The sequence below is a fragment of the Aulonocara sp. 'chitande type north' Nkhata Bay genome, linkage group LG18, assembly GCF_057382095.1.
Source record: "Aulonocara sp. 'chitande type north' Nkhata Bay isolate Kocher_YH1m ecotype deep benthic linkage group LG18, A_spYH_male_GT1.1, whole genome shotgun sequence".
Classification (NCBI taxonomy): Eukaryota; Metazoa; Chordata; class Actinopteri; order Cichliformes; family Cichlidae; genus Aulonocara; species Aulonocara sp. 'chitande type north' Nkhata Bay.
This window is the reverse complement of record NC_141361.1, coordinates 25,045,225-25,070,490: the sequence shown is the minus strand read 5'-3', so window position 1 is coordinate 25,070,490 and position 25,266 is coordinate 25,045,225. Positions and strand designations below refer to the sequence as shown.

Here is a 25,266-nt window from a genome sequence, read left to right as displayed (position 1 = left end):
TACTCAAACATTTTTGACAGATTGCTGAGCGCCGTGTACCACATAAAATCAGTTCGCGGCCATCAAGCACAACCAGAATTCATACATAAGGCGCGCTGTCAACTTTTGAGAGAATGAAAGGATTTTAGGGTTAGCGCTGTTAGCTCGTTAGCATGTTTAGCTCGTTAGCACGTTGACGCCGTCCAGCCCCACGCATGGGGCGATGCGCAGTAACTCGTTAACGGAGATTTGCCGTGTCCGTCTTGTCGCTGCCTGCATGTGAAGCGATGGGGGAGGAGGGGGAGTTGTCTTCAGTGAAGGCGAGGCGGAGTAACGTTGCGTAGAGACAAAAGTGGACGAAAGAGAGGCAAACTTGCGGCTCCACAACTATAATTATAACGTAACATAGACTATATCGATATAAAGGATATTGTCACATCTTATATCTCGTATAAAAATATATCGATATGTTTTAAAAACTCGATATATCGCCCAGCTCTAGTGTGATTATTTATGTTGTCCGAGAAGATATATGCAAATAGAATTATCTATCTGTACATATATTTACCCCAGTGCTGGTACCGGTTGTTAAATTTTTCTAACATGTGATATGATTTAACTTACAGAGATGTATACATATATTTTGCATTTTGAATACAGCTATTACCACTATCTGACAGCAGGAGTGGGCAAGCCAAGCAGAGCAGACTTATTCATGTAATGATTTTCTGTTTTCCTTTAAAGAAAGAAAAGTTTGATTTATAGTTGCTACATGCTAGTACATGCCAGGATTTTGTAGAGAAAATAAATTACACAAGGGTATTTTTCGTATTCAAAACTTTACTCAAACAGTTGGTGTTTACAAAGAGTGCACAGACTTAATGCTGCTGTGGAGACAGACCCAAAGGAAACCCAACAGTAGCCAAGATCATAGCTAAAAAGTATCTGCAAAGGTCATCCTACAGAGGTTCGTAATTCTCTGCACAAGTCTGTTTTAAAGCAGGTTCAAGGAACTGCAAATGAAAGCAAACTCACTTAAATCCAAAAATGAGCTGTCGTGGAGTTTGTTGTCATCAGGGATTGAACTATCATCTGAAACTACAATCTCTAAAGCTAGCATTTATCAGAAACACAAAAACTCCACTTGGTTGAGGCAATAAGTCGAAAACAAAACGAAAATAAAAAAATAAAATAAAAAACACCAAAAAAAAATGCTCAGAAAGAAGATAACAATAAGCTATTTGAACAACTTTAGCAATAATAATCTTTACCTCCCGAATTCACTGCAGAGCAAACGCGAGCCTCAGTTTAAACAGCATGTCTGAAAACCAGTCAATATAATAAATATAAATACATCTGAGGTTTTCTACAGACTGTGAAAAGGACATGACAAAAATAGCTTTGTTTTCAAACTTGATGCACTTGCATAAATAAAAGTATAGTAATAACATTAATTACAATAATTATAATAAACCAAGGTATTGTAGGCCCTCTGAAGTGTAAGGCTTGGGCCTGTAAAACATGTCAAACGTCCTCTGTCTTCACAGTAGATGCACAATGACAACTATGTATGGGTGAACTACATACTCGTATACGTATTTCTCAACCACAAAATGTAACGCAATAAGCAACAAGATCAACCGTTGTTAAAACGGTGACAGAGAATTTTAGTTCTTTGGGGTTTATGATTTGACACAATTCTTCATAACTCAAACTGTCAACAGTCAACGGCTACAGTGTGTCTGCATCAGTGGAGAAAACAGAGTTGAGAAAACCTCCATCAACAAGTTTCTGTATGGCAAAAATTGTGAAAACATCAGTCTGAATCAGTGAATTGTGATTTAAATGAGAAATATGTTTCTGCTGTAGAACATGTAGTTTTTTAGTCAACAGTTGCTAATCAGGGTGGCAGAGAACAAAGAAAATATCAAATCTTTTTCACATTTAATTCATTAATGGCTTCTTCCTGAAGGAAAGAAAAAAACGATGAAATGGGGGAAAGCAAACAATCTCCAGACTGCAATGGGACATGAATGTCGATGAATATTATTCAAAGCACACAAGAGTCAGTTAAAGTCCCAGCCGTAGTTTATAAATATGGAGCCTGACAGGCCGTGGAAGAGCAGGAGGGGCGGTCAATCCTTTAAGCAGTACCCTCAGAAAGAAAAGGATGTCACTCCATGATGGCTCGATAGATGACCGGCTCAATGTAGTCCTCTCTATATCGAGAATTGATGACCCGCTGCCTTTTGGTGTTCTGCTTGACATCGTTTTGCGCGAAGAGCTCGAAACGCATGTCTGATGCCACCGACTGAAAACCGAAAAGGAGATACAAAAGTTACTGCTTAGTTCTACAGTTGTGATGCAAACATACAGCTGCAATTGCACAACAAAGTTGGCTAGCTGTGAAGAAAAGAAGTAAAAAAGAATACGGTCACCAGTCCCACCCTGCAGCCTTCAAAGTAGATGCACCTATGGGACCAATTTGAAAATCCTACGTCACCTCATTCTCAAGCTATCGTGTTCACAAAGTTTGGTGTCCATGTCATCCACCAAGCAGGGTGATGATAATACCCTATTAGCCTTTTAGAGCTGAGAGGTAATAAAAGCAGACTGCAAAGTTCTGCAAAGCTCATAAACCCGTTATTACTCATAACAGAACAGATAAATAGTTAAAGATTAATCGTCCCCTCATAAATTACCAACGGTCTACACTTTGAGAACTGACTGCTGTCCTGTTCTTGTCTGACAAAGGATTCTAGTTGCTCAACAGTCTCGGCTCTTTGTTGAACTTTTCACTTCATGATACTCAATGTTTTCAGTTGGTGAAGGCCAGATTCTTTATGTATGAAACCACGCTGTTGCAATAGCTGCAGTACGTGGATTTGCATTATTTAGTGGAAATATACAAAGTCTTCCCTGAAAAGGTGTCATCTGGATGGGGCACTTGTTGCTCTAACACCTGTAATACCTTTCAGTTGTCACGCTACCTTTCCAAATATGCAAACTGTCAATTCCACGTGCACTTATAAGATAGATAACTCTTTATTGTCATTGCACAGTCATACATAGTACAGTAGTACAATGAAATTGGAAAAACTGTCCTACGTCGGCACTACATATAACACAACACGACACGATATGACACATGCACCTCCCATACCAGCGGAGTGCTGATTATAAGCTCCTCTTCAGTCTGGAGGGTGTAATGTTCATGTTTTCCAAAAAGAATTTCAAATTTTAACCACAGAACTGTTTCCCAGTATGTGTCAGCCAATTTTAAATGAGCTCTGGCTCAGAGAAGAGAGCAGTGATGATGGCTTCTTTTGCTATAACCTGCATTTGTGGATGGCACGGTCAACAGTGTTCACAGACAGTGATTTCTGGAAGTTTTCCTGAGCCCATGGAGTGATTTTAATGCAGTGCTGCCTGACGGTCTGAAGATCCCAGGCATCCAATACTGATTTTGAACCTTTTCTCCTGGAAATTGGGAAAAGGTCTGAAGACCATTTCTCCAGATTCCCTGAATCTGTTGGTATTATGTACCGTAGATAAGCGGTTCCCAACCCCCGGGCCATACTGGTCCATGAGTCGTTTAGTACCAGGCCGCGAGAGTTGAGGCTTGGGCGTGTGTGCTTTCTATGTTCTATTGTAAATAAAATATGAGTTTAAGTTATTCATTCCACTGTTTTTAGTTACATTTTACACAGCATCCCCAACAACTGGTGTCATATTTATTTCCACATAACATAAAGCATTGAGACTTTTAGCTCACCATCCTTGACTTGACCCGTTTAGGCAGATCCTCATCTAGAGTGTAGATGTCTTCCCGCTTGACAGAGATTTGCGAGCCATCCTCAAATTCCACCTACACACACACACACACACACACACACACACACACACACACACACACACACACACACACACAGAGGAAGTGCTTAAATTAAAGCGTATTTGAATATTTCTACTCCTCATACTGTATTGTATGTGTCACATAATAATTTTCTTCATAGCCAGAGTAGAATTCCCATTTATTCCCACCTAGGGCAACAAAGATTAACATCATCAAGTAAGTGTAACAAAAAGTGAAATGTCTGACTCTGCTCCTGACTGATGTAAAAGGAAAGTTCGCCTCCCTCAGGCATTAAATGTCCTCGCTCTGATATTTTATCCTGTTGGATATTAAAGTGAATTTTTCTCATCACGACCACATTAATTCTTGTTTTAAAAGTATAATTGTATTAAAGAAAAACATTTTATCTACATTAAGCTTGACAAATTTTTATGTGATTCTTCTTTGTGCCAAGAAATTCTTTAAAGATATTCAAACACACTGGATTCATGAGAATGCGACAAACTGATCTACCATCAACACTCGCATAAAGGCTCCTATTTTCTGTTTAGAACTTAAAAAACATGACTGATAAAGACCCTTCATCTTAAAGTATTACAAAACTGGTTAGCAACCATCTGTTTAACATGACAAAATGTTAATTTTTAAACCAGACAACCAAGACTTTACAATCATCCTAACCCAGCATTTTATGTGTTGATGGAGTCTAATCAAACAGAGTTGAAGCTGATGAGGATCAGAGGGATAAATGCATGTTTACCAGGTACATGGGGATGGAGTGGGAAGCTACAAACTTGGCTCCATATATCAACCCATCTGTCCATCGAACTTGAACAGCGTCACCTTTGGCAGGTGGGCCGAGGCGGACGCAGTCCCGGTTCTACAAACACATTTAAACAAATATTGACCTCAGGCCATCTGAAAAGGGAGGGCATTTAGAAATGGAAAATTTGAGATCAGCTTTAGCTATCTGAGAGGTTTATTAACCTCAATATCCTCAGGGAAGAGGTTGTCGCTGAATGAGCCGTCGTCAAACACCACTTCATAAAACGTAGCCGTGGTTAGCTCCAGCAATTCGCTCTGGTAGTAACGGCCATTCTTGTATTTACAGATCACCTTTTGGCCCACTACCAGTTCCTGCATGGCAGCTTTGCTGCGCTGTGGAAGACAAACATACTGAGTGTTAATCAAATGTTATTACTTTAAAGTAAATTTTTTCCCATAGTCCCAAGATAAAGGGTAAGACGGTGGCTGTAGTGCAATAAAGATAACTCAGAGAAATGGATTAGCAGGTTACAGCAATGTTTAAACACTATCCCTGCCCCATTGTTCAAAAAAAGATATGAACACTACACATGAGAACCAACACAAACTGGTAGTCACAACAATACCATGGAGACTGTCAGAGCAGGTTTATTGTGTTATTCTTCTCCAGTTAGTGAATCAAAGCTTCAACGTGCAAAAGCAGAAATCCCTGTGGTAGCTTCCAGCTGTTATGGTGCTGCACAGCTGACTAAGCTTGTGCTGGAAGCTACAACGGGAGGCAAGACAGTCCTCACTTTATAAAAGCATCTTGTTGCAAAGACACTTCATCAACTGATAACATAAACCAAAAAAAAAGAAAAAAAAAGAGAGGAATTTTAAATGCTACACAACTCATGCCACAGTTCCCAACAGTAGTGTAAACAACATCAACTATTTTAATGGGTATATGGACACAATGAGCTGGAGACTGAACCACTTAAGCAGCGGTGCAGCGTGGGGCAAAGAGTTACATTAAAGAAGTCATTTCATCATTTCTATTGAGCACTCTGGCTGAATTTTCTTTGTGTACAGGCTGTGATCAGCTGACCTGTGCGCCTACTCTGATATTTACCGCTCTTTTGTGGATCTAGCAAACTGAATTCCACAAGATACAGGCAGAGGGCTATATGGCTGATTTCCAACCCTCTAAACATTATGAAGCTAGTACAAAAGGTAGAATTTAATGTGTGAAGCTAAACGAAATCATAACCTTGAATTTATATTGACGTCTGCTACCCTTAATGAAACCAAACATGACCACAGCTTCACCTGCACCAGTCCAACACAGCACATCACTGTAAACTGTAAACACCACTGCAAATTAGCAGCTTAGCTTCCAACTGCCTAGTACATATTTTTCTTCAATTCAGCAACAAATCTGATGTGTGGTTTAGGATGTGATGAGTAAGTGTCTCTAACAGTACGATGTTTAGACATGTTGCTAGACTGCAACTTTACACCTGAACTTAGAATGTATCACAGGGATGAGACGGAAAAAAAGATGTGTTGAAGGTGTAAGGAGACCATGGGATGGCATTATGTTCTTATTATGACCCAGTATCTCTATACATTCAGCTGGAAGCGCATGAAAAAAATAATTAATTTAACAGTATTCATTAACCTGCACATCAAACTTAATTGCTCTTTAAATCAAAGTCCCAGACAGCTATTCAGGGTCATTTTAAAGCTTGCTGATAATGTGGAACTAACACTTCTTTACAGTGAGGAACTGAAAACGTTTCTCTGAAACAATTTTAAGACAAAATTCACAGAAAAAGCAGTGTAAGCTCATGCTGAGAAAAAGGCAAATTTGTTTGTCGTTTCCTTTCACTGGTAATCTGTTTTACACCTTAAACACATCTTCACAGGACAGTGTCTTCAGAAATTATTACTGGCCGGACTGGGACTCTCCACGATTACCTCAGGTATGGCTGGTGCTCTATGCCTGTGGCAAGTGATGAAGACAATAAATGGCCAGTCATCTGGGTGCATGAGGACACCAGCTGCCTGAGCACATGTGGGGTGAAATGCCGTGGAGCAACGCCCATGGGAGCACTGAACACAGCAGCCTTTCACTTCCCTCTTTATCCGTTTCCTGCAGTACACACATTTCTACGGGAGAAACAAAGACAAAAGAGTGAAATAAGGGGGTGAAATTAAGTGTTCCATATTGTAAGTGGGAGGCTAGGAAAAGGAAAAACATGAGAAGCAAAGAAGGAGAAAAGAAATCGTCTAAGCCAAGCAGGGAGGATGAGAGGAAGGAAGTCAGAAATGAATTATAAAAGGCACACAAACTGAGATGCAGACATGCTGGAGGAAATTACACAGCTTCCTGTTGACAATTTAGTGACATATATCTTATTTAAACACACGTAAAAGTAGATCCTTTGACAAAGGTTCCTTTGTGTTACAGACGCGTAACAATGCCAACAAGGCCAACTGTCGTAACTGAATTCCTGCATTGTTTCCTTCAGAATGCTTAGATCTCAAACAAACTACAAGATAAGGATAGTGCAATCCTTTTACATTATTTTGAAATTTACTTCGGTGAGCTGACAGGAAGCTAAAAAAGTGTGTGTGTGTGTGTGTGTGTGTGCAGTACTTTTTCTTTATTTTTAGAACATACAAAAACAAGAAGTAAAACTGTGGTGACAGTACAACAGGCACCACAGTAGTTAAACAGAAGTGATGTGTGAACTCATGACATTCCAAGTGCCCTTGTGCTCGGAAGTGGAAAACACACACACACACACACACACACACACACACACACACACACACACACACACACACCTTACTGTGTCATTTGCATTCCACGGCAGATGCATTCCACATTCACAGGAATATCCCCAAATCTACAAAACGCGTGGCCTTGTGTGGGTCACCGCACTCATGTGTAACCCTACAGTACATGTGTAACCCTACAGTACATGTGTAACCCTACAGTACACAGCTGTACTGACTTACCAGTCTGAAACGTGGCAGTGGGATGGCAGAGAGGTCAACGGGGCTCCGCTCAGTGATGTTGACAAAGCGAGCTTCCAGCACAGTTATGGCACACAACACATGAACCCACCTGTGTGAAAGGCAACATGAATTGGATTTCACAGAAAGAGTATGTTACACCCAGAGGGCATTATACAGCAGTTGTTTTGTTTGCGCTCAATTTTGACAGCCCTATTAAAGATTAATATCAGTTTGTACATGCTCCAGATAGCGTTTCTACAAATTCTTTAATTCTCACTCGCTTTTGCAACTTTGTACTTTTGTGTTACATGCAGCAAGAACTCCTCATTGTTAATCCATTTAAAAAACTCGGTGCTTTTCCTTTTGCCGTGATGTTTCAAAGAGCCGGAAAGTAAATAAACAGCAGACAGAAATTATGCAGGTCGAATTGTCTCACGATTCACACATGCGCAGAAAAGTGTTTTCAGGCGTTTCAGTGGATGAAAAACTGTTCTGAAACGATTGAAAACGATAGTGTGGACGCGGAGCGTTTTTAGACGAAAACGCCGTTTTCAACTTTATCCGGATTAGTGTAGACAAAGCCTTAGGGATACATGTTATTGTCTACACATATTCAATACTAAATAAATGAATGAAACTGTAAAAAAAATTAAATCATGTATTTTCAAAAATCTAAAGATAAACTAGTTTCTCCAGTTGGGCTGAACTCAAGATGACTTTTGAATGATATCACTTTGACAGTGTGAGGAAAATCTGCTATTTGAACTTCAGCACACTGAGAACGCTCTACTCTCAAACAGGGTGTGACTAACATCATCTGGGCTAAAGGATTTTGCCTTCAGGCGCTCTCAACATAAATTCAGTACAGCTCCTGGACTCGGGTGCGTGTGAGAATGCATGTAGTCAATATAGTCAAGATAGTCAATCTTTTCTATTTGGGTAACCACAGATGTTTGTTTGTTTGCACAACACACATATGAATTTGAAAAATTTGATTAGTTTAAAGGTCTAATGGATGAGATGATTTCAGAGGTAAGAGGTTAAAGGAAGCAAAAATTACAGCAGTCAAAGAGAATGACAACAATTTTATGACATAATGTCACGACTGAGCATGATTGACTGAATCCAAGAAGCAGGGAAATGTTTTCCTGACTGAAGTTCTTACAACTTCAAACAAGTGAACAAAGGTGGAGGCAGAGCCCCAGTTTCAACCTCAACATTACTGTGTGTAAATGACAAAGTTGTGCTTAGAATATCATCACTTGTTTATTTCAGTACTTCTTACTTGTCATTGTTGGCTCTCTGTAAAGCTCCTCCTCTCAGGGAACACAGGCAGCAGTCCTGCAAAAAGAAACATGCATCATATATTTTTAGCTGTAGTATATGATTCATTTCTCTTATTACACCAAACTGAATGTTTTGATTAGGACAGTATGTTGTTCTTAGTCTACACTGGAGGAAAACCACAATTATGTAAAAGATTTGCATGAAAAAAAAAAAAATCAATCATATGAAGCTTAATCTTGTCTGATCATTTGTTTGTCCTACAAACCCAACAGACATGTGCTAGAACACGAAAAACCACTTCTGCATGTTTCAAGTAAATAAACCGCTGAGTGTCGCCAATAAACAAAAAGCTGCACAACATTCATGAAAGAATCACATGCAGGAAAAAAAATTCTGTTTATTTTGCTTCTAAAAATTTGGACAAAAAGACTTGAATGTATCAAGTCTCTTAAAGCCATTTAAAGCTATGCTAGGCAGTAATATTCACATTTTATTATCTTGTTAATATTTACTTTTCTGTGAATAAATATAAAAATTATTGCAAGCTATTTTTAATAGCTTTCTATACACTTTCTATACACCTTTTTTAGAAACCTTTATACAAGATATAAACCAGAAAAGCACTGACACAAGATCTGTGAATCATGGGGAAGTAACAGCTTAATGTGGACACCCTGAATCCTGATTAAAGCCCTAAAATTCGCTAAAAACAGAACAAGGAAATCTGTAGCAATAACATTTTAAGTAAACCTACCAAAAAAAAAACAAAAAAAACCTTTTTAGTCTACGTAAACCATGACATCAAGTTAGATAAGACCGAAAACTTCCACAAGTAAAAAACACATAAACACAAAACTACATAACATCGTCTCAGGCTTAATGAAGTGTACAGTGGAGCACTGCCCACTAGTGGTCAGAGGGATTTAGACTATCTTCAGGAGACATTCCCAGAATAGTTCCCTATTGTTTTGAGCTGATGGGAATGCTGAGAGCAAAGGAAATTTTCAGATAATCTTTTAAAACAAAAGGTGGAAAAAAAATACATGTCCACCAAGAGGAAGGGGCCACTAACGCTATCTCTGCAGAGAGGAAGCGACGTCATACAGAGCCAAGTTTTAATGATGCGGCTCTCAGTTCTGTTTACCCCCCAAAAAACAACAAGCCAATTCTGTAGTGCTGACGTGAACAGTTATGCCTTATTCTGTATCATGAAATATGTTGTCGTTATTATTATTATTATTATTATTATTATTATTATTATTATCAGTAGTAGTACAATGTTTTGACAGAGAGAAAGAGCTGGCATGTGCACATATGCAGACACCTTTGTTTTAAAAAAAAAAAAAAAAAAAAAGTATCTTCACACTCACAAAAATTGCCAAGAGATTTTTTGCAGTCGGAGCTGCAAATCATTTCAACTTCAGTCAATTAAATTCACAATTGAAGTTTATCTGTTATACAAGTTCTGAAATTCTAGTTATTGGGGAACAGTACCAATGATTCATTCCTCTGAGGAAGGTAGCCGTGAACACAGCATGTCTTTACTGGTAATCCTTTTATGTTACCTTCCGATTTTTTGTTTCAGGTACTTTCAGGTAGCGAGCTGTTCACATCTTTTTGTGTGGGTATAACCACCCCATGTTTATATATTTTAAGTAAGGAGTACATGTATTGGTTTCAATGCAACCGCAGAAACTGATATTTCAATGCCAATGGCCCCACAGTGTGTGTTACCATCCTATATGGTGAATGTGGCTCAGCACAAATTTATTCTTGGCCTGTAATACAGTAGCTTTGTTTACATCTTACCTCATCTAATTTTACTTTACATTTAACACTTAATTAAAGACATACACACATGTTTTTTGTGTGTTTTAACAGACATTCCTCCGTTTCTTTTAGCAGACAACAGAACCGCTATGAAAGAGTGACACAAATGGGGCCCATTAAGATTCCAGTGGTAAGCTGCTTCCATTTATGAGCCTTTCCAAGCAGCAGGCTACACTGCTAAACACTTGATTTTACTGTAACATAATCAACATACACAAGCTAACACTAATGGATGTGATGCCATTTAGACTAAATACATGTACTAAATTATTCATTTAGATACAAGTTTACAACTAAGCAGGGCTAAAGACTTATTTAAAAAAAAAAACGAAGGACATGCCTTCATTAACTAACCTCAGTGATGGCGTCAGCCTCACAGCGGGCACACAGCCATTCATCTAGCTCTGCATCATCCCTGGAAATGCCATAGCAACCTAAAACAAAAATAAACAAACTCAGACATTTCAAAGCTTAAAAGGGCAGAGATGCTAAAATCAACTTTTTGCTTATTCTTATTTTGCTTTTCTAAGTATAATATTTTTAAACCATCAACTGTTAGCAGTGCAGAAGGTATTTAAAAAACCAAACTGAGGGCTACTGTTTGCAGCAAATTTTCCACTTTCATTACTCCCCATTTATGTTCTCTGTGAAGCAAATAACTCTAGCACGTCATTCAGCAAAACCATTCACTTGAGACTTTGTGCAGCAGCTGCTAGAGGAACTGGCTGAATCGTTTTAAGCGTCAAAGGGGTGTTTATGTATTCATCTTTGTTGTGCCTGAATTATGGTTTATTAAAGTAGCTTAAGAAAAAAAGCAGCTGAGTGCTAGTTTCCTAAAGAAAAACAAACAGGTCTGGATGTACTAAATGTAATTACGATTTAATTTAATAATCCCTCAGCCTTCTTCTAACTATTTTAATAGATGCATCAGAGAAAATAGGCTTACTTGTATGTACACGTACGCAGCACTGAGTGCAGCTCACCAGGCGGCTGGTACCATCCTCAGCTACATTAGGGTTAGACAGCTGCCCCTCCCCGCTGTCAGTAATCTTACTGGACTGGGTGTTAAAACACATTTCAGGGATCAGTGGTTTAGACCACTGTTGGCTCCCTGGACGGTTCACCAGTGTCACACTAGAACTCCCAGTATTGGATTCAGACTTAAAAGAGAAAAAGTTTAGAGGTTTGTTAGCATCATTGTTCTCCTCAAATTCTGATTAATCCAGTACTATGGTAACTGTAGGAAACATGCAGCATATTTATTGCAATCTTTATTTAAAGAGGTATATTAATATATCTAACACATTATATTATTTGCAAATGCATAGTTGCTCTTTCTACAACAGAAGCAAGGATATAATATAGATGAATACAAGACAAACCGATTTACTAATGTTTGCGACACACAGTTCACTGCTAACTGTGACAATACCTAACAGCAAAAAAACATGTCTTTTTTCCTCCTTGACATTTAAATGAACTGAGTGTGTCTGTGTTTAGAAAACAAGAACTTTTGTGAACCACTTGTAAAACTAACCACACCTACATAGACTACACATGGTTTTGTTAATTTAGGCCCTTAGTTCCTACCTGATGGTGAGTGTAGAAGAGCAGGCAGATAGAGCAGTAGGGAGCCTGTTGGCCCATGCGTTTGTTATATTCCCTCTCTGCAGCAGGGCTAAATGGCAGACACTGCCATAACTGGGTTAGTGGCTTTGCCCACTCCTCTTTCTCCTCTTGGATGACCTGCACATCTACATATAAATCTATGGATAACAGGTGTGGCATAAATGAAGGAAGGAGATGGTGAATCCATTATGTTTTAGGAAGACAAGGTGAAGTGATAAAACAAAAACATTAACCACCTTAGTCTTAGAAATTTACAAAACTTGAGTTCATTTATTAGCAGATATAGCAAGAAAAAGATATGGAAAAAAAATTTAAGCCTAAAACAAGACATAAAATCATTGTGGTAAACACAGTACTTGGTAATCTGGCAAACTACACACCACACAATTACACAGAGGATCTAAAATACTACGTACCATCATCACTGTGTGCCTCCCTGAACAGAGGATGATGACGAGGCAGCTTACACAGCTGTGCTTCCTGCTGGTTCTTGACAGGCTTGCAGTACGACTGCTCGTCTGACACCTGCTGTAGAAAGAAGTGCATAGCAAGACATAACTAAAGGACACATAATGCATGTTGTAATAAACACATACAAAATTAATTTGCAGTGAGGTCTCCCTACAATCAGGCATAATGGAAGCTCTGTACTGATATGCACACTTTTCCAGATAAAAATCTGATCCAACCGTGCCTTTAAGCTTCTGGTCTCAGGTATTAAATACTTACATGATGAATCTGAGGAATCACCTTCAGCTCATCGCGCACTGGTTTCATGACAGGAATGGTGTCTTTCAGGATGACAATGCCATTATCCACGAGGGGGGATTGGATATTCTGTAGTTTAAACAGCATGAATTACATTGAACATCTCAGATTTTAGAATAATGGCTATTAAAATTCAACACGCCAACGAGAGAGATTATAAAAAGACTATGATGTTAATAGAGATTAGTGTGCAAACATCATACACAGAAAGATGCACCAGTACAGAGCAACCAGACAGTCCTGTGGCTGTTTTAGTTTGGACACTCACATGCGTATTACCAAAGCAAGCGCTTTTAGTGAAACCTAAGATTGTTCATCGCACGGTGAGACAATTCCCTTTTTGGATGTTAGTTTGTTAGCCTACAAATATACGCCCGTTCCCCATCACTTCCTAAATTTGTTAATCAATCTGCATGAATGTCTTAGAGTTAAAGATGTGTGCCCTTCCGCTAGCTAACTTTTGTTCATGTAATAAAAATTAATTTTTACCAAAACTGCTATTAAATAAATCTAAACAATATCGTAACATTGCATTGCATGCATCATCTGGTGATCAAGCTAGACCCAATTTCCACTACAATCAGGATTACCAACATCTGGAGAGCTTTTCTGAGTTATTTTACAACACTCAGATCCTGACAAATTATATTTAACTCATCTCAAAACAAACTGCAACAGCATGCCTGTGTTACGTGTACGCTATTGACATAACTTGCACATTTACATTGCTGCTTTTTTTTATTAAATACATTTTGCTCAACAATTTTTCATGCAGTGACACTCTGGGGTAGTTAAAATGTCCTGTTAGCCACATCTGTAAATAAGTGTTCATCAAGCTAATAGTGCCTGTAATTAATTACTTGCAAATAAGAAAAACAATAAATATTAGTGCTGTCAAAATTAACGCGTTAACGCAAATTAATCCGCGATTAAAGTTTTTTTTAACGCAATTAACGCATCTGGAGTGCAGAATGACTCAAAATCCCTGAAATGTTTCTGTCAACGCAATTCGGGCAGTTTGATGAAGCATACGTTAGTCGGGGATGCTGGTAGGACTTTGGGTAGTGCGTCACCCAGCTTGCGACAAACCACTCACGGAGCATCGGGGACTCAGTAAGTCTACCTCAGAAATATTAACTGACATAATTGCCAAGTGGATTGCAACAAAATGCATATGCATATGTATTAATATCGTTAAGAACACGCGCTTTACATAGCTTTAGTTCCTCGTTTCAAGGACTTGAAGTGCCTCACCAAGAGTGACAGAGTGGATAAATGTTTCAAATCAAATCAAAATGTATTTCTATAGCACATAATAATACAACAAAGTTGACTAAAGTGCTTCACAGTTAGTCAGAGCAATAGCATAAGAAAGAATAAAAAGAAACAGTTAAAAGAAACAATATGAACAATATGGGTAAAACAAACAAAAAAAGCCAAAACATAACTAGCTTGAATCAAAAGCCAGATTAAAATAATACGTTTTAAGACGCAATTTAAAAGACTGGATGACTCGGAGGAACGAATAAAAGGAGGGAGGCTATTCCAGAATCTGGGAGCTACGACAGCAAAGGCCCGATCACCTCTGGACTTCTGACGAGACCTCGGTTGCATCAGGAGCTTTTGATTGGAAGATCTAAGTGTCTTATTAGGGATATACAAATGGAGGAGTTTGCATAGATAGCTGGGAGCCAAATTGTTTAAAATTGTAAAGGTAAGCAAGAGAATTTTGAAATTGATACGATATTCAACAAGGAGCCAATGTAGGTTGGCTAAAACCGGTGTGATGTGGGCATAATTTCTAGTACCAGTTAAGAGACGCACAGCTGCGTTTTGAACTAACTGGAGCCAGTGAATAGAGGAAGATGGGAGGTCAGAGTACAGGGAATTACAGAAGTCTAATTTGGAAGTGATAAGAGCGTGAATGAGCTTTTCAAGGTCCTTCAAAGGGAGTTATGGCTTTGCTTTAGATATCTGACGCAGCTGGTAGAAACTGTTTTTTTACCACAGAGGAGATCTGTTTCTCAAGTTTAAAAAAAGCTGTGCAAGAAAACACCAAGGTTTATAACAGTGAGCGAGAGATGGCTGGCAAGGGGCCCTAAGGCATCAGTTAGTTGTTCCAGTGGGGTGCGATTATCAAAAAATATAACTTCTGTCTTATCCTCGTTCAATGTTTACAAAGGTTTTTGTGAACATAAATGTTCAAGATGTTCAATAAACATTTTAAGTGCATATATTTTCCCTTTTTTCCTCGAGTCTGTTTGCTCATGCAAAATGAAATGCGATTAATATAGAATGAAAATGGATGATATTTAATCATGATTAATCGACAGTAACCCTGTGATGAATCTGATTAAACATTGTAATTGTTTGACAGAACTAATATATATTATATGTTAGTGTACACTTACCAATTAGTATATAGGTTTTTTAAAAAGTTGTATTTCACAGGAGAGAACCTGTGCTAAAAGATTGAAGAAAACTATTCAAACTCTCTTTGAATACATTATTTGTATTTATTCGCCATTTACTTCATTATATTGCATAAATGTCAGTTACAAACTTAAATATGAAGTTGCAAAAAATGTAATTGCAACCAGGCTAGCGATCAACTAACTGCGATTAATTATAGAAAAATGTGAGATTAATTAGTTAATTTTTTTAAATCTATTGACAGCACTAATAAATATGTTTTTATTATTAGTTTGTTTGGCGTTTATGAACAGCCGTTTTTGCCATATGACTATATACAGTGCTACAGTGAAGATACATGTCTGTGTTCTTATATGAGTGAACAAGCAGAGAAGGCCTGAAGAGGAAGAAAAATAAATTAATTGAAATAAATCAGCCATAGCGCAGATTTTTGCCTGTCAGTTTAATATAATCTGAGGGAGGATCTGCACTAATCCATGAATCATCATTTCTCATGCTGGGGTTAGTCTACTCAGAGGGAAACTTATGTTTTGAGTTGTCACATCTGCTTTCTAGGAACAGGCGTCAGTACTAGAGAGCAAAGATGTGATTAAAAGCTGCTTTGGCCAGCCTGCTGGTACCTAGACAAAGATAACAATGCATGCACTGTGGCCCGTGTTCAAACATGCATACAACACAACACTGACCAAATGAACAAATATAACAACTGACATCTTTCTCCCATTACATCTTTAATGTATTTGTCTATTATAAAAACACAATTTTTGTAATTTTCATAATAAAGAAATATAAAAACAAAGTCAAACCTTTCTCTTGTTACTCTTGGGAGCCTCAGTTTCCACTTTGTTCACATCTTGTGGCTGTGTGTGAACCAGCGGGGAAGCAGGATTGCTTATGGGCTCAACTTGAGGCTTCTTGACTTCAGCCAGAGCTTCGACAGGCACGGACGTTTTGGGTTCATGTTCTTCTTTCTCCGTCACCACAATATTTTGTGCTTCTTGTTCATTCTGTGCTACTTTGGTCATAGTGATTTCAAATTGAGGCCGTGCCTTCATTTGCTCACAGTGCGGCACCTGAGATGAAGATGGAACCGGCGTTAAGGTTTTGTGCTGGAGATGGCGGGCCTGGTGCTCTCTGGCATAGCTGTGCACATGTAGCTGTGTGGTGGGTTGCCGCTGCGTCTCTTGACTGTAGCTCTGCACCTGAAGAATATCTTTAGGACTCAGAGTCCTGTGGAATAGCAGACTGGCAACACCCATTTTGCGGGCAGGCTGAGTTCCAACTTCTGTCCACATAGAGGCTGCTGAGACTGAGAGATGCCCGTTTCTGGACCTGGACTGAGATGAGATTGCAGGTGCACGAGTCTTGGTATAATGAGGAGGGCAGCCACTGTCACCCTTACTTTGAGACAGGCCCCTATGAAATGGATCCATTAGCGTGAGCTTGGTTGGAGTGACAACCAACTTTGGTGGGCCTGTAAATTAAATGAAACAGAAAATAAGTTTTGCTACACTGTTTAACTCCACCATCAAGCAGTAATTGTTATTGGACTCTTGGTTGCCATACAGGAATCAGTGAGACGGTATTAATACCTTTATTTCTTTTGCCATCTTGTGCCACAGCCCGTGGAGGTATAAGACTGAGTCTAGGACGCTTTCCATACTGCTCTTCATCGTCTTCATCTTCAACCTGAGGCACAACTTCTTCGGGCACTTCCAGACACACCCGGTGTCTTTTGGTCTCTATTCTTTGTTTAGTGCTGAGATTCAACAAAACAGATGTGGGATTTGTGAATACTATATCAGATTTGCCCAGTTTCATCAATGTTTTTCTACCATTTAATTTGAAGTAATGTGAAGACATATTCTAAACATATGTTGTAAAAAACAAGATACCTATTATTACATCAGTGAGATTAACCCATGAACACCATATGTAACAGTAAAACACATGTGAAGAACATGCAGAATGAATACTTTTGATACCTTAAGGTAAATTTGCTAATAAAGCACACTTGTGAAGTACTTAATTGCTACTGTTACAAAAGGGGAAAGGAACTAAATATCTTAATATTCTGCTAAAGCTGGTTTTATGGTCCCACAATAGGTGGCACCCCCGCTGTCAGCTCAACTCCAGCGACTGCCCATCTTCCTACAGTGTGCACTGTTGCCAAACAGAGGCAGTGTACAAAGTATGTATTAGAACCAGTCTATGAACCACTCTTGCTTGTACTCTTATAGCCAGCCGTGGACAAGAGTAAAGTTATGACATACAATGAGATAAAGTGAAACCACGTGTAAAAATACTGGCAGCAGCCACTGGTACCCCTAAGCCCCCCCATAGCTACAGCCATGGTATCAATTTCAAAATTCTATGTCGCATTGTTCTCAAGCTATCACATGACGAGTTTGAACCCAAAGGTCAGAGGTCACATGGTATCAATTTCAAAATTCTATGTCGCATTGTTCTCAAGCTATCACATGACGAGTTTGAACCCAAAGGTCAGAGGTCACCGAGACCAAAACTCGTCCAAGATTGTTAGTAGATACACCTATAATGTCAATTTGATGCTCGTTGTCTTCATAGAGGAAAAGTTCATTTTCACGAGGAGATTCATTTGTACAGTAAATGGCCCACCTCTTCCACTGTCCGTCCTCCCCACAGCTCTTGATGGAGCTAGTCTCACTGCTGCTGGTGATGTCATTAAATGACTCATCCAAGAACTCCTTAGCTTCTGGGGTGGGTCGTGAATGGTCAATGGGCACCAGGTCTCGGCCTTCCAGCCACTGTTCGTAGCGATCTGGCTGGTATTTTTTCACAAAGACATCCATGGAAATCTTCACCATGTCTCTACGGCATGAGCACTAAAAGGGAAAAATGCATACACAGACTCTCTTTTAAGTAATAATAAAACGTATTTCTTTCCACTAAGATAAGAATCAAATTGGTTCTCCGACACTGAATGACTCTCCTCACCAAAACTGCCTGCTTGCCATATTCAATCCATCTCTCTGTAGCAAAGTTGGTGGACTCTGCACAGTTGAAGCCGTGGTTGAAACCAGCATGATAGGAATAGGGGAAAGTGATCATGAACTCCCCAGCCTCCTGAGTAATCTAATGAACAGATAATAAAACAATAAGCAAGTGCAGTTCTTGCATTTAGCCTGTGTCGTGGCTAAAAATACAATAAATTGTTACAAAAAAGTTACCCTTTCGAATGGAATGCTGTATTTCTTTAGTACAAAAGGAGAGATCAGTGTCATCTTGTGCCTTAGAAAGGCATCACAATTCTGAGCGCTATTGGGAAAGAAGCCTAGAAGGAAAGAGATCAAATCTCTTGTGAAATATGAAATATTACAGTACAAGAATCCATGACTGTGATGTATTCATTGTATAGCTATATAACACATATCTACAGAAAATATCCTACTGGCCACCTACCTTGAGCCAGACGCTCAAATCTTTTCCCGTGCTCTGGAGGAATACAATACCTGCAGACAGTCAAATGCTGAAAATTACTTTGTGCATGTATCCATCTGCCCTAGATCTTTTCAGCCTGGTTTCTATGCACAAGTTAAGTTGAATGCTTTCTTTCGTTTTAACACTGTGTACACACATAACAGTTAACTGCTTTTTCTGCCTCTTCTTTAACACCTTGAGAGACAAAACTGTCTAATGTAAATGAAAACCATCAAAGGCCTCAGCAGCCACGCATGAAACAGCACTCATGCCCAACCCGCAACCCCCAAGTTTCAAGCAGACATGAGAAACCACTATTTAACAGAACAACAACAACAAAAACAACACTATGTGCAAGTTACCATTAGATAAAACAAATTACAGTTGTAAATCAATTAACTAACTAGCATGCATCTTTACCATGATTTAGGTTCTCCAAAGTGCAAATAATTGATACTGTAGAGGTCCATGTCCTCTGTGTGCCATGGAAAGGTGGTCTTCCACATGCCAAAATACAAGTAGGGTGTATTAACACCCTCAATAGTGATGCCGTTGTCACGCTCCACAGTATCCAAAATGGTGTCCAGGTGGCAAATATTCCACTCCCTGACATCCTACCAGTAAACAGAAAGGAAACAAGATATTTTTTTAAAATGAGACTCAGAAACAGAATCAGTCAGTACAGTATGATCAGTGATGTCATCAGCTTGTGTGCCGGGTGAAATAATGCTAACTCACTGGATCATACAATGTTCCATTAACATCTGCCCCATATAAAGGAGCATTAAAGGTCACGTTCTTCCAGTACTTCCTTTCCAGCTCCTCAAAGTTATCATAATGTGGACTACAGTACCTGTAAAAGAAGAAAAAGAAAAAAAAAACCAGTTTATTAACATTGACCCCGTACACAGATTTAAAGCATGAAAATATTGAATATGTTAGTATTAGTACTCAAGACACATCAGAAAATAAAAATCTTCAACCTCTTTAATTTTGCGCTTCTCACCTGTTGCTGTTGGCAACCCTGCGAAACTCTCTCACCGTCATGGATCTCCTCTGTATGTTGTACTGCGTGAAGAGACCTGACACACCTGTCACAACCTGCTGAATGGGTGCAGGTATCACCAAGTCATCTATGTCGTCATAAGAATGTCTGGGCTTCCATTCTTTTGGTGGGACAATCTTGGAAGAAGACATTAGACAGTGAAGCTTTGAAAATGGCTAGATAAAAATATCAAATAATGGCCCAAGTGTTAGCATATGTTGTGTTAGCACTTACTTTAGCCAGGCCTGCTTTATGTGCTCCCTTCGACTCCATATATGCAACATAGCGCCTGAAATCCTTGAATTCCTCAGCAGTGGGATAAAAAGTCATAATCCCTTTGGAAGCGTCCGAAGCCATTTCCAAAACTTGATGGCAGCGCCTGCAAATGTAAATGGTCAAAGTATTTTGTGGCATGCAAAACGAAACACATTTAAGTGGAACTTACATGTCGCTCTTCACACATAAAGAGTAAACAAATAATTTTATTTTTTTCAATGTAAAGTAAGGTACTGTGCAAACGTCTTGAGCCACAGCTTTTATATAATATTTTTTTGCTAGGAAAATGAGAAAGATCTGCAAACATACATGGAAATACAGTAGAAGGCAAAAAGAGTCTGACAGTCAATATTTGACCACCTTTATCCATCAACACAGCCTGAACTCTCTTAGCCAAGTCTTCTTATAATTTCTTTATATTTATATAATGTCTTCATTGTTATTCTCTTGTGACTCAGCCTTGGGCTGGTTCTTATATAGCGCTTTTCTACTCTGAGCACTCAGTGCTTTACACAACTTGTCTCATTCACCCAGTCACACAAGCACTTTATGTTTTTTTTGATGATGATTTGAGCTAAAACTTTCAAAAAACAATTTCTACTCGATAAAACCTGTTGACACTGATTTTCAGACCAGTTCTTGGCTAGTCTGGCATACCTCAGCCTTTCCTCCCCATTCCTCTTCCTTAAGAATGGCTTCTTCACAGCCATTGTTCATTGAGACCATTTCTGATAAGGCTTCAGTGAACAATAGATGGATCTACTTAAGGGATATGACTTTTGAGATAGTGTTCATCTGTGTAGATTGTTTGTTTGTTTTTCTTTTGGGTCTGCCACTTCTTCAGTCCTCCAGTGTTCATACACACTATAGACCACACTAAGATATACGTAGATATAACATAGATATAAGTAAGCTTGTTGGTGTGAAAATACTGTAATATACATGTCAATCTGTGCTACATTTAGGCTTTTTTATGGATTCACCAAAACAAATAGAGCTCGAAAATTTGACGTCAAAACCGCAAAGGATTGTAGGTACGAGTGGCAAGTGGTACTAGTGCACGCAGGCTTTCACAAGAAAACAGTCACACAGTGATAAAAAGAAGCACAAAGAATGGCAAGAAGCTGTTGCATTATTAACTGCAATACCCGGTCCCATGACAGCCACAGGAAGCCGACGGGTAAAAAGATCGGTTTTTATCGGATTCCGCCGTGGAAGAAAAATTGTTCAAGCCGTGTTTCCGAAGTAACAAAGAGCCGACTGATGGCCTGGATTGCAGTGATTCGAAGACAAAATATAACGTTCCAGAACACTACAGCTTACATGTTAGTCTGCTCCAGGCATTTCCACAAAGGTGAGTCTTTTGTTGTAGTTATTACATAATTTATCATAACATAATTGTTGATGTAGGTTACAAATAAGTCTTATATTGATTTGAATTGAATTCGCTGCGCTGTGCTGCTTTGTTTGCTGTTGCTTTGTAGGAAAACCAGCCTACAAAATGCTGAAATGCAATCCAAACTGGGCACCTTCTATCAACATGGGTCATACAGAGTTTAAAGCTGCTACCACAGCGAGATTTGATCGGTTAAAAGGGAGCGCGAAATCAAAACAGCCACGAAAAGTCCTGCACATATGTGCCCAAGCGTTGTATTGAAGCAATCAAGTGGTTCAAGGTTCAAGGTTCAAAGTTACCTTGAACCTTGTATTGAAGCAATCAAGTGATGAATAACTGTTTTACAGTATGTTGATTTGTTTCTCACTGAAGTAGCTAATAAAGCACAATGGAATACAGTTTTGCCTCCTTCCTGTAGGATTCTATAATAGAATGAAACAATGATGCCAGTTATAAACAAAGACAATAAATTGAATGAATTATGAAACACTTGTTTTATTTCTATTGGAAACCCTTTCACTCCTTTGATTTTTTTCCTCGTACTTTTTTGGTTTTTTTGCCCTTTTCGTCAAGTCTGTCTTTGTACGGACCTGCCGTGTTCTCCTTCATTTTGTACATAACTGTTTTTGGGGCAAATAAAATGTAAGTAGGGATTAAAACCGCAGAATTAATGATTACCGGTGCTGGAAATGCTAGCGCTTAATGCAGTGTTTTGATTTTGCTGCCACACGTATCTACAACGCAATGCGCGAAAGTCACGTGGTCTGTCGAGCTCTATTGGAACAAATTACTTACTTAACAAATCAAACCCTCTGAAAATGTGCAGGTAAAAGAACTGGACTGAAAATAAGTGAAAAAGCAGCCAATGTCTAAAGAAAAACTATGAAAGACCTTCAAAAAACAGTCAGAAATTATTGCTTGAGACCAATTTTAAAAATGATAAGTCTGGCTCCTTGGAAGCGAAATATATAGAAACAAGTAGTGGCTCAAGACTTATGCACAGTATTTGATTTATATTTATGATTTTATTGATATTATTCATAGTGCAACTCAACTAAATCTTTACGCTGCAGTAAGCCGCCGTCAAAATATAGTGTTATAAATACTAGTAGTTTCAGTTGTTGTGCCAAAAAGTGATTGCCTGCCAAAAAGTGATTTCCAATGTTTCTGTGTATTTTTTTATGTGTAATATCTTTATGTACGTTCGTAAACAGACTTCGGTGAACAGGGTTTACAAAGGGGTTACATATAGAATTTAAAAAATTATCTGTTTTTCAAGTATCTTTACAATTCTGTGTTATTGTACTTACATTATAACCAATCCGGTCCTTTATCCCCACTTAAAATATTTTTACAGAACTATTGTAATATTTGCTGGAATTTCTGCTGTGCTGTTGGCCAGCTTACTCTTACAAAAGACATTTTTAATGTTAATGACATTTTTTAACTGCATAAATAAAGGTTATATAAAAGTCACTGCCAAAAACTGATTGCGGCTTCTACCTTGTTACACGAATGTTGTTTGTGGCTCAAGATGACTTTATGTCATCCATAAGGGATGCATTTGACATATGTTTACCATATTATAGCCCAACAAGTTACTTATAGCAGTTTAAATATGAGCAATCAGTTTTTGCCACAACACCGTCAAGACCGTCACAGCGCCTCAGTACTCAATACGTCCTGTAGTGGGCGCACACCACGTAAACGTTTACCATTGAATTAAAACGCTCCCACGGTCTTGCACAGAAAACATAACCTTATTTAATGCGAAATTGTCCTTAAATGTCCTTGTTGTCTGTTCGCACTTGCACACTTGTAAGTTTCAGCATTGCATTAACGTGGAACAAGCTAGCCTGTTAAGTACTGTGACCGCCCCCGAAAAACCTGCGGCCATTTATCCGTCTCTTTAATTCGGACTCGCAGATGAAGTCCACGAAACAAATATTTGCTCATTTACAAACTTGCTAAACAAACAGGAAACGATTCATGTAACGGCACTTAATGTTAGCATTAGCCACTATGATAGCATAGCACTGGTGTCCGATTTAGCTCTGGTGACGTCCGCAACACTGCAAACTAGGACATAGTACTGAAAGTGAACTGTGTGACTAAACCTTAATTCCAAAGTGACAGGCAACAGATTCGAGAAGGCTTTCGTTAACTAACCTAACCTTAGTTCACGTTAACACCGACATGGGTTGAGACTATGCTCCGTATTACAATTTCAACCAATGCTAGTATACACTATCCAGCGAATTCGTATAGTGTCCTCTTTGCAAACTTGCACAGCGGTAGCTTGAGTTCTTACATCACAGGTATATAAAATTATTCCAAAAAGCATCGTTTGAAATGACTATTCGGGTTGAATTACACAGACAACAATAAAAGTGAAACTACCATTTGTCAAGTCAATGATGTTTTGTCAGGAAATAGACTGCACCCTGAAAGGGCTAGCATCGCCCTCTACATATTAGCATCGTAAGTTCAGAAGTTCACATTCTACGACGAAGACAGCTCGACATGCACGTACCTACCACCGCTGCTTAATTCTCTCAGAAGCAGTCCCTCGCGTTGTTGATATCGTCGTAATCAATACAAGCGGCCACCTGGAACATAACAGACAAAACACAGCTTGCTAACTAAGCCCTCTGTGAGTAGACCAGTATCCTCCATTACCAGCTCTACGCATGTACACGCTCCTCGGATTTTGTTTACCACAACACGCATGGGAGACGCTTAGCCAATCATAAAGCCACTCTGAGTCACGTCATAAGACCGCAAAAACCGTCTTTCTGTAACCATAAGATTTGACTTGACAGTATCGGTCAAGGGAATAGTTCACTTTTTACCTATAAACGATGGATATCATTGTATTTTATTTTTTAACACATGTTGCTAAGATGTTCATATTACAGTTTTTATTCTTTAACGTTTCAGCTCAAGATAATATAGAAAAAGGTAGGCTATTCATTCAGTAGGTTATAGAAAGTTTTGTTAAAGGGGTCCAGCTCTTCAAATGCAGGTAGACAGATTTCTGCAGTATCCACAAACATGCTAAACATACAATAAATGCTAATAAAAGCACTAATACATAAATACTACGAATAAATACACATTTATTACGACAGAAAACTATACTGTAACCTGGTGAACAGTGTACAAGAGTGCATTACAGTACAGAACAGTGGAGAAAGTTCCACACTGACCTCTGGACAGCAAGGACAGGGCCAGTTGCAACATCTGATGATCAGAGGTATTTCTAGTGAAACATTTTAATGTTTTTCTCTGCAATTTAAATCCTATAGTCAACGACAATACAGCAAAGACATCATACGAAGTGCTGAAAATTTTTTTTTGTGTCAGCCGTCTATTTCACAAGTTGAAATAGCAGCAAACAAAAGCTGAATAGGTTAAAAAAAGTTTTAAAATAATGTTCCTCAATTCAACAACAGCAACTCAGAGAAACAGGACATGGCCTCACCTTATTTAAACTCAAGTGAGTTCCTTTCTAATGTTAGAAAATTGCCACTTTTT

The 25,266-nt window shown here is 38.7% G+C and overlaps 1 protein-coding gene across 3 annotated transcripts; it reads right to left on the bottom strand.

The window, feature by feature from the left end:
- Positions 1-786: 786 nt before the first annotated feature.
- On the bottom strand, positions 787-24,422 carry kdm4ab (lysine (K)-specific demethylase 4A, genome duplicate b). Of its 3 annotated transcripts, none has more exons than XM_086271316.1 (23): positions 24,263-24,422; positions 20,292-20,436; positions 20,019-20,194; positions 19,751-19,865; positions 19,433-19,626; positions 18,995-19,044; positions 18,763-18,866; positions 18,530-18,667; positions 18,191-18,417; positions 17,146-17,312; positions 16,360-17,027; positions 13,082-13,189; positions 12,769-12,880; positions 12,314-12,489; positions 11,670-11,883; positions 11,078-11,157; positions 8,892-8,947; positions 7,607-7,715; positions 6,560-6,751; positions 4,823-4,993; positions 4,596-4,715; positions 3,755-3,847; positions 787-2,290 (listed from the first exon to the last, which is right to left on the bottom strand). In XM_086271316.1, the coding sequence occupies exons 2-23, from the start codon at positions 20,412-20,414 to the stop codon at positions 2,153-2,155; spliced, it is 3,531 nt and encodes a 1,176-aa protein (XP_086127442.1). In that variant the 5' UTR covers positions 20,415-20,436; positions 24,263-24,422; the 3' UTR covers positions 787-2,152. The 3 variants fall into 3 exon arrangements, with proteins under 3 accessions (XP_086127442.1, XP_086127443.1, XP_086127444.1); XM_086271317.1 differs by having other exon boundaries at positions 24,267-24,422; XM_086271318.1 differs by lacking the exon at positions 13,082-13,189.
- Between the last annotated feature and the right edge of the window lie 844 nt (positions 24,423-25,266).